Source organism: Podarcis gaigeae (assembly GCF_964106915.1).
Source record: "Podarcis gaigeae genome assembly, chromosome: 3".
NCBI lineage: Eukaryota > Metazoa > Chordata > Lepidosauria > Squamata > Lacertidae > Podarcis > Podarcis gaigeae.
Window position 1 is genome coordinate 15,592,029 of NC_139680.1, and position 14,294 is coordinate 15,606,322.

At 40.9% G+C, this 14,294-nt stretch overlaps 1 protein-coding gene across 7 annotated transcripts in view; it reads right to left on the reverse strand.

The window, feature by feature from the left end:
• TASP1 (taspase 1) overlaps nucleotides 1-14,294 on the reverse strand; it is a 66,013-nt gene that overhangs the window by 20,833 nt on the left and 30,886 nt on the right. For all 7 annotated transcript variants that reach the window (XM_083730592.1, XM_083730593.1, XM_083730589.1 and 4 more), the window contains 3 exons: nucleotides 10,001-10,120; nucleotides 7,128-7,206; nucleotides 1,501-1,611 (listed from right to left, as the gene is read on the reverse strand). In XM_083730592.1, coding sequence (XP_083586718.1) covers nucleotides 1,501-1,611; nucleotides 7,128-7,206; nucleotides 10,001-10,120 — 310 coding nt within the window. The remainder of the gene's footprint in view (nucleotides 1-1,500; nucleotides 1,612-7,127; nucleotides 7,207-10,000; nucleotides 10,121-14,294) is intronic.

Consider the following 14,294-nt stretch of genomic DNA (forward strand, 5'->3'; position numbering starts at 1 on the left):
TCATTCTAATTCAAACACTGCTACTATGACAAGAAATCTACTCAGTAATCCTCATTCTGTCAATTCTTGAAAGGGCTTTTTCTTGCCTAAAAACTAATGGCAAACTTTCAACAGAAAAAGTTGCCCATATTTAGCAAGCTATCCCAAACAGAAAATAGTAGTACTAGTAGCCCTAATAGTTTAAGTCAACGAGAAGTTGGTTGAAATGGTTTCATAGAAACATTCTTAATCCATATTTTCAACACCTGCACACATCCCTTCAACATAATCCGTTACAACTTTTGGGTAAAATTCCATTTCTATTAAGGGCTTAGGATTTTGTTGCGAACCTCTTACACATTCAACCACCTACACATTGTCATTTTCAAACATCAACACAACAAAGCAGGTGGGATCAAAGAATTAGACGGATAGCACAGAAGAAAAGGTATTGAAGTAAAAACAAGTAGGAAACACAAAAGCCACAAGATGTTCCTCAATATTGCCTATTTATATCTCTCTTTTATACTCTGAATTATTTCATGTGTGTGTTATACACACTATAACTATCGGCTCGTGTCACAAGACCCCCTAACATACCAAACTATTTCTGCTGCAACAGGCTTAAGACAAAAACAACAGAGTCTTCTGGAACTCTGAAGTTCAACCCCCCCCCCCACCAAATAGACTAGACTGCATTGCATTGAGCAGGTAAAAAGGTAAAGGTAAAGGTACCCCTGCCCGTACGGGCCAGTCTTGCCAGACTCTGGGGTTGTGCGCCCATCTCACTCAAGAGGCCAGGGGCCAGCGCTGTCCGGAGACACTTCCGGGTCACGTGGCCAGCGTGACATCGCTGCTCTGGCGAGCCAGAGCTGCACACGGAAACGCTGTTTACCTTCCCGCTGGTAAGCGGTCCCTATTTATCTACTTGCACCCGGAGGTGCTTTCGAACTGCTAGGTTGGCAGGCGCTGGGACCGAGCAGCGGGAGCGCACCCCGCCGCAGGGATTCGAACCGCCAACCTTTCGATCGGCAAGTCCTAGGCGCTGAGGCTTTAACCCACAGCGCCACCTGCGTCCCATTGAGCAGGTATTAGTCCCCAAAAGCTAAAGGTCTAATCAAGGTGTTACTCTTCCCGGTGTCACAAGCCTCATTTTTTTTACTGCAACAACAGCACAACATGGCTACACCTCTGGCAAGACTCACCTCACTTGCTCTATAAAACATTTACTAAAAACTGCCTGTGCAGAGTAAAAGGTTTAAGTGAAACTGCTTGCTCTGCAGATGTGAAGCAACACCTGTCTCCATCTAACACAGAAGGTGAACTCCATTAATGCCAATAACCAGCACTATGAAACACTGGCTTCTTGGTGTTTAAGGGAGCATGGGGACATTCTAAGAATACCCACTTGAAGCAACGCTAGGAAGTTTGTGAAGTGGAACACTGGGAGGATCAGAAGAGAAGTAGATAGACACCAGCTCTTAGCCACATCAAAGATCTGCTAACAAATCTTGTACTTACTAATAAACTTGTTTTGCATAGTTTCTAGTAGAGCCTGATGAGCATCTTCATTTTGCAAAGCACACGAACATTCTCTGGCCAATAAGGTCCGTACAAGGTGCTCCCCACAACCTATACAAAACATTAACAAGCATGGTTAACCTATATCTGTATGATTGGGGAATGCACTAAACACAAATTTGGGGGGCAAATCATTGCAATATTGTCTCTGCGCAAATCCCAAGAAAGGTTTCAGAAAGTAAAGACATATGAACAAAGCAGGAAAATAATGCAAAGGAAAAGAAAACATTTAAAAAGTGAAGGCATCAGTTTTATTCTTTATTAACTCGTATTTCACAATGACTTAGGATCCCACAGCACAGGGAAGGCTGTTGTGTCAAGTACAACCCAACAGGCTTACTTTCAAGAAAACGCCCACTTATTTAGGCCTCAAGTGCCAACGTACAAAGTGTTTGATAATCCTTCTCTCATCCATGCCTCCCCTAACGTCAAGTTAAGACCTTTTTTATCGATTAACTGTCAAGTCCAATTTATACAGACACTCAAGGAAGCATAGTTGTGCATCAGTTAAAGATATATCAGTTTTAGAAATACAGAAATCCTTTTGACGTCAGAATTTTCACAGATTGGTTAGGGGGACTAGTTAAGAACCAGTATAACTAAGTTTAAAGCAACATTTCTCTTCTCACTCACCTCAACCAGATGCCAGGAAAGCCCATGATTGGAAAACCCTCCTATTCCCATTTTAAAGGGTTAAAAAGCTACACCCTAGGTCTGTACAGTGGAACCTCGGGTTGCGGACATAATCCGTAATGGAGGCACATCCACAACCCGCAGTGTTCATAACCTGCAGCGCCACGCCTGCGCACATGCGTGACATGATTTAACACTTATGCGCATGTACAAGTGACGAAACCCGGAAGTAACCCTTTCCGGTACTCCCGGGTTTCCTGCGGTCCACAACCTGAAAACGCGTAACCCGAAGTATTTGTAACCCGAGGTACCACTGTACTTTAATGAAAGTAGGGCAGAACATTTTCCAGAATGGTGTCTGACTCAAGCACACCAGCAAGCACTTTTGCTTTGTCGTTTCAATATATTTAAGTTATGATTTCTGTGATTTTTAAGACCACAGATGCTCCTAATTAACTTTATTCCCAATGCCATTCTCAGGACAGAGGCTTCATTCAAGGTGGCAGATATTTTTCAGCATGAATGTTGGTAACAACAATGATATCTGACTAACATGCTCAGTGCCTGTGGGGATAACTGTGCAACAATGGGCTCAGACAGAGTAAAGGTGAACCTGTTTCTCAAACTGAATGGAACAGACAGGGTCCCAGAAATTTAGTCAGCCGCAAACCTTGGATTCAGCAGTAAGAGTTTGCCAGCTGTAATACACCCAGTCCTTTTCACCTCCAAGTTTGTTGGCAGACTTCAAGGAATTCCAGAACACAGCCGGGCAGCAAAGACACACCCTCTGACTTTACCAGCCGATGGCTGATGAACAGAAATATATTTTATGCTGATCATTTTTGCGCATTCTATCCATAAATGTACGGCTGGTAAAAAAAAAACCCTGTATGCCACAGAAAACATGTGTGTTGTGGCCTCCTCCCTTGTAAATGCTCTACCTGAGCTATGACTAACTTCTATGCTTTGAAAACAAAATAAACCTTGCATAACGACTTATTTCTACCACACATGCAACACAGGAGTGTCTCTAAATACTGGCCTCACTCTCAGATTGCACCAAATCTGTGTCTGAACTATACCACTTCAGACTCCAAGTGCTCACGTAACTGAACTCTCTCTCCATACATAAAACTAGGGTCTAGACTTCCCAGACATCATTTTTGAATGGAGAATAATTCAGTTGTGTGAGTCGCCACTAATATCCCAAAGCGTCTGCAGAACTGGATTGTCTACTTTCAATACAGTACTGCACTAATATGTTAGGAAAATATTTTTATTTGGCAAGGGACAAAAGAGAGAGAAAAGAAACACGCCTTTAAGTTAATTTGGCTCATAATATACTGGGCTAAAAGGAGAACACACACCAAGATTGTTTAATCCCAATACATTCAGCCAAAATCTCACTGTTCCAACTTACTTCTAGCCATTAAAATGGATTCAATGTGAAGGACTTGCACAATTCCAGAGAAAGACTCTGGAAGTCCTTCCAGATATGACCATAAGGTATACACAAAGGATAAGAAACCACCAGGAGAAGTTACCCAGATTTGAAAGTGATCAGATGCTTTTGGAATGGTACCTGAATGAGATGTATTCAGGTCGCTCAAAACAGTTTATTTTTACCTGGCTTTCTTTCCTCCCCTCCCCTCTAGATTTCAAGTGCTCTGGGTTGGTTTACACCATATATTTCCTCTCATTTCAATCCTTTCAGCAAAACCTGTGAATTCAGTATTTGGCCTGTCATCTTACCAGTGTTATGACTGTTTGGCAAAGGCTGCAATCCTAGACACACATACCATAATGGGATTTTCTTTTTAAAAAATGTTTAGGATTATGCTGAAAGTTACATTACCTTCAGATAGGATGGCCATATGAAAAAGAGGACAGGGCTGCTGCATCTTTAATGGTTGTGTAGAAGAGGGAATTTCAGCAGGTGAATCATGTCATGCAGTTGCCATGCCTGTTTTCATCCGAACATCCTACCTCCAAGTAATATGGAAGGTTTTCCTTGGATTTGATTTCTCTGCACTGCAAATGAGTAATTTTGCTGTGAGGTGTTTCTGTGCACTATTTGCAATGTCAATACCTGAAGGATTGTCTCACCCCTTATAAATCCAGTTGGTCACTGCACTCTGCAGGCAAGGGAGGGTCTTCTACAGATACCATATTATCAAGAAATCCATTTCACACCATGTAAGAATCAGACATTTAATATCATGGCAACTACCCTTTGGAAATTCCTCCCTTTTCAATTTTAGACAAGGCACCGTTTGTTGTCTTTTCAGCACCTACTGAAGACCTTCCTCTGCTAGCAAGCCATTTAAGGTGAGACCTTTCTCAGTCTGGATCTGTACTTGAATTTTAATGATTTTACAGTCGTAAAAACCTTGTGGATCTCCTGCATAACGTGGAGTTTGGTTCTCATTTACTCATTATAATGAGTTGCATCCAAAGTTGGAGGAAGCATTTACAGGCACAGTGTACATTACAGTAGTCCTCAAAATGTATCTAACATCTTTTGCTTTGCCATTATTAAGCCAGGAAATCATTTATAGTTCTGGCAGTGTTTCAGGTATTTTACAGTGAAACACTGAAAACATGCAAAGTTCAACTGTTAACAGTGTAACCCGCTTTATCAGTTTACATGACCATTTACTACCATATGTATTGTTTCTCGTTTAAGCTTGTCACAAAGCCCAGCACCTACACCATGCTCTCCCCCTAAGCAGATTTCTGCACTTTAAAGTAACCACAACAAGAGCCTTAAAAAAACCTCAGCATAGGATAAAGTAAAACATTACTTATTATTCCAGCCCTGCACCTCAGAGTCATCTAGCAATGGAATAAAGATGGGCATAGCAAAGAACTTCTGTAAAGCAAAAGGGTTTCAGAGCAGCATGTCACAGAAACTGTTTTCTGCTTCTTTTGATGGGCTTTCCTTTCAAGTCAGGAAATTAGAAGCAGGTGTGTCAGAGGGCACCCACATTCATACACCACACTGAAACACACACGTTTTCAATTTTCAAACATGAAAGCAACTCCTATTGAACGGAGGGAGAAATGAAAACCCAGGCCCTCTTTCTGCAAGCCATATGCAAAAGGCTATGAGGGAGAAAGTCAGGCAGCATGTTAATAGCTCGTGAGCTATTGTTAGATACTCTTGCCGCAATAGCAAAACAGCTCTGGAATCTAAACAAAAACAGAAATGCACAAAAAGACATTAAAATTGTTATCTGCTATGCAACACTATAAAAAAAAATCAGCATTGTATACTTCAGAGGTGGCACTCATTAGTATATCAAAACTTGCTATGTAGTATTTTGAAAAGAGTTTCTCAGCGTAGCATTTTAAGTCACAATGATAAATAGTAAATTATAAATAAAACCACATACGTGTACATAGTATAGTATCTCCCTATTCTCCCTGCTGTTTTCAAGGAACAATTCTTGATAAAACTCTCTCCTTCTCTCTATATATACACATATAATACTGTACATGCAAACCAATTTTGAAGAGATTTCAACATTGTTGCAAGATAATTTTTGGAATAATGCAATTAGGAACAAGCATGCTGCTTAAAATCTCTGGTAGGTAGGAAGAAACTCTGGTAGCATGATTTAGATAAATCAATTGTTATTTTACTTGATTGTCAGGAGCTAACAGAAGGGTTATACCGATCATTATGATTTATGCAACATAGAGAAGAAGGGGGAAAAGACAGGTCACTGTCTTGACAAGTTTAAACTCTACAATATGACAGTAAGGAGTGAAGAAAAGCAAGCAAGAAAGAGGCAAGATATTTAGAGTAAGAGATGGTGTTACTACAGTAATACTACAGTAGTGGAAAGAAGGCACAATTTGCATTCTACCCCCCTCCAAAAAAAACCCCTACTACAACTACATTTTAAATGAAAATCTATGACTTGCCTTGTTCAGGATTCCTAACAATATAGACTGCATATGCAAAGCAGATTACTGCAACCTACAGGGCAGTTTCTCCTGCAAATTCCAAAGATCTCAGAAGCCCACTCTGCAGTAACTTGGAGCTGGGTTTTTAGTGTGGCTACCCCTATTCTATGGAAAAGAATTCCCATTGAGATATGACAAGCGCTCACTAGGCACCTCTTTCTTTGCATAAGTGTTAATGCTTACACTGCGGGAGGCAGTGGAGGACAGAGGTGCCTGGCGTTCTCTGGTCCATGGGGTCACGAAGAGTCGGACACGACTAAACAACAACAACAAAGAATATAAATCCCACGTGGCTCCTTAAAACAAGTTACTTCTCAACAGCAGTTCAAGGAAGATAAAGCCAAAGTTAATTTTCCATTGCAACACCTCCAAATTTTGAAATGAGTTTATTAGCAACCATTGGTATAGTCAGTGCCTCCCCCCCTCTTTTTGTGCGTGTAAAACATGAGGTGCTGGTACTCATATCTTGATAAAGCCACCTTCAAACCATGGTTTAAAATTACAACTAAATCAAGGCTAACTAATTTGGGGTTCAGAAATAAGCAATATATAGAAAAGGTAAGCTTCCAATCTCCTTCTCATGGCTGCACTGGAAAAGAAGCGAAGGGGGAGCACAAAAGTCCAAGGCTTGCTCATGCAATACTAAACCATCATTTAGTTTTCCGTTGTTAAATGCCCAGATAAATGTTTCATAACTATTTATTCTTTAATCTGGAGCAAGCATGATTTTTTGATTTTTGCTGCATTTTGCATGTATCTGTATATCAAAGTTAATCTGCACATTTATGATTATGGTAACAGCATCATCTTCCCATTAATATGAATCTGAATAAGTAAGATAATGGAAACAGTAGAATCTATCCCAGTACTTCATATAGGTTCATCCATAAAAATATACTTCAAATAACTGTATATAGAAGGAAAATAAGTTCCGGTGAAATATTTGTAAGAACAGCAAATACCTGAGGTACTCACAGCTGTAGAGTAAGGATTCTGAATTCCCAAGTTTTCAGCCCAGCACCCACATCCGTAAAGAGCTGCCTGACAGAAGAAGAAGGAGGATTTAGAAAAGAGAGAGAACTATTTGCCCCTTTACACCAAGTAAAACTTTTGGGTAAAGAATCGTTTCCTTTGTTCATCTGCAAAAGGTGCCATATACTTCTATTTTGGTAAGAATTGTATAATCAGGTCTTTCATCCACGTGATTCAATTTGACGGCCGATTTTAGACATAATGATCTCAGTCCAATGCAAGCAAGTGGTGGATGATTTTATGTTAGGGCCATAGTATATAGATGAGAACCCATTACCAAGCTTACATGGTAACAGTGGTGAAGACAGTGTATAAACCATACTTCCCTGTCATCACTGCATCTTCAGCATGCCATCTTGTGGTGCTTTTTCCAGAAGGTCTGGGGGTTTCTCCAGCTTGGCCTACATAGAAATGTGAAAGTACCCTCAAGGGCACGCTGCAACATGTTTGCTAAGTACTCTGCATTCAACTTGACATGGATGCCACTAGTTTCGCACTTCAATCCAGGGAGGTATCCAGAACACTTAGCTGGCCCTTCCCTCCTCATGCAGCTAGCAGAGGGGAATTAACTAGCTGGATCCAGGCAGTGTTAGAAACTGAGATATGAAAGCTAGGAGCTAAATGGCACCTTAAACCTAGGTTATGGGCAAAACAACGGAATGTCTAGGCATGGTTTTTTATAACAAGAATACAAAGCTGAAAATGAATAAACTGCAGCTAAATTATTATTTTCACATGTTCTAGTCCTTCCCCTGCCCACCCGCCTAATTTTTAAAAGAGGGCCTCTTCTCCAGTCTTCAGAGAGTAGCTGGAAGTGGGGAGGCAGAAAAAGGTCCTCTTTCCTTGCACTCTACAGTTTTAATCTGAAATCTTAGGCATAGTACTGCGCCCAGAGCTCAGAAACTGCTCACGCTAATGAAATTCCTTGTCATAAAATGCGCCTAGAACAATGGGAATTGCGAACACTGGATCTAGGGAGTGATAAATATCTTAGAGAGAAAGAGGGTATCCCTGGCACCCTGAAATAAGCAATTAAGAGACCACTCCTAAAAGAGGTTTCTCCAAACCTTGAAAAATGTAATTATTATAGGGTGATCACAAACACCCTTTCTGAGCAAGATGCTCAAGCAGTTGGTTGCTGGACAGCTCCAGGAACTCTAAAAATGGTACTGATTACCTAGACCCATTTAAATGTGGTTTCAGGTGTCACACTCTGCAATAAGTCGGATATGATTTTGCAAAACGAGAATCTGAAAATTTTGTGAATACACTCAAGTATGTTTATGAAGGTTTTGACCTACTTTGTACTATTACTATTTTAAAGGTAATGAATTATAAACTGTATGAATGGGAAAGGCAAATGATTTCGAACAAAAGTAGACTCTGCAAGTGCCAAAGAAGGGAAGTAAGTTGTAGCTGCTAATGGCGCTCTCAAATAAATAGGACTTTGCCTTGAAGCAAAACAATCAGATCAAAGGAAAAGAACATTCCTTGGACGATGAAATGGCATGTTCTAGGGTGCATGTGTCCATTTGCCTAGAGGCACTCTGATCAGGCCAAAAGTTTATGATCTGTAGTTACATATCAACAAAAAGTCTTCCAGTCCAAGATAATGTCTGCAATCAAGAAATCAGCCGAATGCCACATATCAAGAGACTAAGCAAAGTGTAAGAATTCTTGGCATATGGTCACTCCTGGGATAAAAGCCTGTGAAGTAGCTGAAGGAGCAGTGTGAAGTTTCCACCACCATCACCCAGCTGCCTTCACTTCTCTGTGCTCCTAGTCTGGACATGTAGTTAGATAAAGCAACAACCTATTGTGCGGAGGATTGGGAGCTGGGGAATACCATTACCTATAATGTGTTTAAGGTGGTTTCGCTGCTTCTTCTTTTTTAATACACAAATTTGTACCGTTGCTGCTGGTCCTTCTCTGCAAGTCCTGCTCCCTGCTTTGCTGGCCTATTTCCAGCTGGCCTGGGCAGGTGCGGCCCTGACTTACTCCAATTGATGATGCTGAAGGGGCCAGAGACCATCTTAACTGTGCATTTTGCAAGACCTGCTGTCAGGATACTTTCCAGAAGAGGAACTCTGGGCGTTATGGTCAAGAAAGCCGTGTCCCATGTAGCTACCAACCATACTTCAGACAGCAGTGGAATGTGGAACATCTCAATCAGCAAATCAGCAGTATTTCATGTACCCTAGACCCATACCCTCAGGACACGGGTGGTGCTGTGGTCTAAACCACTGAGCCTAGGGCTTGCCAATTGGAAGGTCAGTGGTTCAAATCCCCGGGTGAGCTCCTGTTGCTCGATCTCTGCTCCTGCCAACCCAGTAGTTCGAAAGCACGTCAAAGTGCAAGTAGACAAATAGGTACCGCTCCGGCAGGAAGGTAAACGGCGTTTCCATGCGCTGCTCTGGTTTCGCCAGAAGCAACTTAGTCATGCTGGCCACATGACCCGGAAAAACTGTCTGTAGACAAACGTTGGCTCCCTTGGCCAGTAAAGCAAGGTGAGCGCCGCAACCCCAGAGTCATTCGCAACTGGACTTAACTGCCAGGGGTCCTTTACCTTTTTCTTTTTCTTTTTTACTTAGACCCATACCCAAAATTATGACTCTGCTTATGATATCAAGCTTTTGGCTGATTCCCACTTACAATGATTTGTCACGTAAAACACAGCTTTCTCATAAACACTACTTTCCCCAAGTTGTAAAGAACGTCATCCAGCCAGTTCTCTCTTTCACAGAAAGTTGGGAACAATTAGGGTAAAATGCAACTCTAACATGTAAGCCCTACTAAGACCTACCTGACCAACTCGTCCAGGGTGCTTCAAGGCTAAGCCTCCACTGGACACTGCAGCAGCGACATTTCCTTCCTGGTCAACAACAACTGCTCCAACGGTATCCAGCGTTCCTGAGTCATTCTCCTATGTGACAGGGAAACAAAGACACTGAAAACATACAGACTTGACAGTATTTTGATGCCTCCATAGATGAAGACATGACTGGTTCACAGAGCCAGCAACACAGCGTGGGACCATTTATATCTCTTCATTCAGCCTGGATCCATTCCATATCCATTCATTAAAATCATACGCCAAGGTAATTACTACGTAGGTCTTCTATCCAAGGTATAAAAATATACAAGGGAGCAGACTTTTTCAGCAGTGGCACCAGAGTTAGGGAATAGCTGCCTTTGCATCCCTGCCCAATCGTCAAAGTCTTTGGGGGAGTCACTGGTAGTGACAACCCATAGCTTAGATGCAAAGATTCAGCCTCTTCCCTATCGCACTTCCAGTACCTACTGAAGACTCCTTTTTTTATTTCAGCCAGCATGTTAATCATAGAAATGTAAAAACATAGAATCATAGAGCTGTAGAGTTGAAAGCATCATCTAGTTCAACACTCTGGAATGCAGGAGTTTCAACGAAAGCATTCATGACAGATGGACTGTCACAAAGTTCTTCCTGATATTTAGTCAGCATCTCTTTTTTACCTCTATTGTATTTGTGGAGTTCGGTGTACATGTCTTAGAGACAACTAATTAAGAAGTATATAAATTGTTGAAATAAACAAATAAAATAAGGAGGTTCACCTGGGGCTATCATTGCTATTATTTTTCTTTACCTAGGCCATTAACAGATTTTACTAATTTAAAATGAGAAAAATCTGTCATTTTATTGTTCTTTTATATTTTGTGCACCATACTTTAAATATGAATGGTAGTGTAAAATGTGTAAAAAAAATAAAGCAAATATCCAAGAATGTTGTCTGTACTCAGGGGCTAAAGGAAACTTATCCATTAAAGTTATTTCTCTTTACTTGTCAACCAGACTTCCTGTCTGATCTTCCCACTGAAAGACAATGCCAAGTTCCCCATTCAAATTAATGCAGAGAGAAGAGCAAGGTATACCTCCCTCACTGCTGAATCATGTTAGAGGTGGAAAGTCTGTGGTTCTCCAGATGTTGTCTGGCTACAGCTGTCATCAGCCCCAGCCAGCATGGTCAATGGTCAAGGATGATGAGAGTCCAGCAACCTCCTGAGAACCAAAGGTTCCTCATCCTTGTGTTAACAAGTCAAGCAGGCAATTCCCTGGACTTGGTAGGCTTTAAGTTCAGTAGAACAAAAATACTCCAAAAGGGCTCACCACAGTTCTTCCTTTGATCTGAATGACATTAATGCCAAGTGAGAATAAAAAAACAGTAAAACTGAGCTGTTCTATTTTGCCAAAGGGAGGCTCAAACTGGTTTTTAAAAGTTAGAAGGTTTATTACGAAAACATTTGAGAACCATTAACTGAGATTAAAGCTCTTGTAGCTTGTGGGCATAATGACATTCCATTCAAAAGAATACACCCATTGCCAATTAATTAACCCTAATCACCCACAAGCTCTGTCTTCACAATCAATAGCAAAAAGTCAGGATCACACACTCGCTCACCTATATTGCACTGAAAGCATGGAGAGAGGAGGTTTCTCCTTTTAGAATTCTTTAATCACACAGACTTGCATAATTTTCAGAATGTGCCCAAAGCAGTGATTGTTACTAAACGTTATTCAGCCTCCCTATTAAAGTTAATGAGGCTAATGGAGGAGTCTTTAGATCAACTCTACAGATGGCTAATCTAGTGTATGCCAAAACAGAGCAAAAGACACACTCTTGAACATCAAACTTATGTCTCTCACCCACAGGAAGTAGTAGCAGTAGTAATAATAATAATAATAATAATAATAATAATAATAATAATAATAATGGGTTAGATAACAAGGTGCCTAGCAAGAGTGGAAAGGGGCCTGGATTTCAGTGGCAACTCCATTTGCCAATGCCTGCACTGGTCTCAATGTTTGCCCCAACTCTCAGGAGCCGCTTTTTTGGGGGGGGGGAGGCACAGAGAGTAGGGCTAAGAAAGTCCTATTACACAAACAGAATTTTGTTAACAGTTGTTAAGATGTGGGTTAAACCACAGAACCTAGGGCTTGCCGATCAGAAGGTCGGCGGTTCGAATCCCTGTGACGGGGTGAGCTCCCATTGCTTGGTCCCTGCTCCTGCCAACCTAGCAGTTCGAAAACACGTCAAAGTGCAAGTAGATAAATAGGTACCGCTCCAGCGGGAAGGTAAACGGTGTTTCCGTGCGCTGCTCTGGTTTGCCAGAAGCGGCTTAGTCATGCTAGCCACATGACCCGGAAGCTGTACGCCGGCTCCCTTGGCCAATAAAGCGAGATGAGCGCCACAACCCCAGAGTCGGCCACGACTGGACCTAATGCTCGGGGGTGCCTTTACCTTTAAGATAATATAACGTTTCCATTTTAATATTACAAAGATAGGAAATGCAACACAACTTTCTAATTTTATTATTAACTGATTGATTTTGTATACCACCCTTCTTCACCTGAAGATCCTTGGGGACTTCACAACAGAAAATCAAGCTACAGTAATCAAGCAATACAATCTTACCTTCACCCTTAAAAGTCAAATAAAAGAGGCAGATTTAAAAGGCAAACTACCATGCCTCCCCTCATCAGCTATTTCACATGCATGACCACCTCTCTCTCATTCTTATCATATGAACAAAGCATACAAAATACTGTGGCTTGAATTCTGAGTTCTCATGAGCTGAATACCACTTATGGGACACTTCCAGTGAAGTAGGCGGGGGGGGGGGGCAGGAGACTTTCACTGATTTGTCATTCCCTCTGTAGCCCACCCACCCCACTCCCCACCCCGGAAACCTGCTCTGGAGGGTAGGGGGACCCAATGGAACAGGAAGGAAGGTGGCATACTTGACTACAAAGAGAAATATCCTTTCCTTCCCCAACTGGCAGCCTCTACCGGATTACAGTTCCTTCTGTGAACAGATGGAGTCATTCCATTTGCAGAAGAGTAACTGTGGATCAAATCCTGCATCGGTGTCATAAAACTGGGGGAGAGGAAGGGGGAATTCCATCGGTTAAAGAAATCCCAAATATTTAAGAAGACAATGTAAGTCTAACACAATAATTAAACAATTCATATTTTAAAAATGAACTGTTCAATCTGTTAACAAAAGACATTTGGAATCTAGTTACTTATTTATTCAATTATCTAAATCACAGCTTGTGTTAGAGTACGTACACTACTATGGAGTTCACAAGGCAATTTTAAAATCTGGCTTCAATTTCTAAATTATAGCTGGAACATAATTATCTCACTATGTAAAAATGAATTTATGTACACTCAAAATTATTAAGCACTAAAGAAGCTATAGTACAATGCAACAGAAGTTATTTCATGCTCTGCTAGAAACTGGTCCCATCTGCATGTAATGGTAAGCCAAGACTCACCCAGAAAATTTCAAGTGGTCAGTGGGGATGGGGGTTTGGAACTCCTGCCCTAAAGTATTGTCAAAAGACCCTCCAAATCTCAAATAGCAGGTTGGTAAGTCCATGTACTGGCATATGTAAGCATTGACTTGACCTTTAATATATAAATTGTACTGAAAACCCTCTTTCCTTAGTTTTATGTTTTCAAGGCTCCTAGTCTTTTTGGATATAACGTAAGCAATATTCCAAAGACATGATTTTTTACATATGCTACTGTAACTTGAATAGTTTTTTGTTTTGTTTGCTTTTGTTTCTCCAGAACAGAGCAAGAAGTTCTACAGTACACCTCATTTTTCCTTTGTAATTACTGACAGCAAAACTGCATTCAAAATATAGTTGGCAGCAGGTAAAAACTACAGTGCTGAAATGACCACTTAGTAAAGAAAAAAACCCAGCTATGATTTTTCTATAGAGGACCATTCTGGGCCAGGTCAATGCTGGGTAAATGTCCAGACATGTTTACCTACCTGGTATTACACATTTCATCCCCTTCCAGATCCACAGAAAATGCTTTAAAGTGAGAAATGTTCACCAAAATCTTAAACTGGAGAAAATTTTTCAACAGATATTTATCTTTTCATGTTTGCATTTGTCATGCACATTCTGAAAAAGTGAAAATGAATAGTAAAATATATGAACAAATCATAATAGTAAGGCACACTTATTTGTTCTGCAAACAATAGTAGATTCCTTTGATAGTTCTGTTTTCATATTCCCCTAAGACGAGGGGGGGAAATTACTT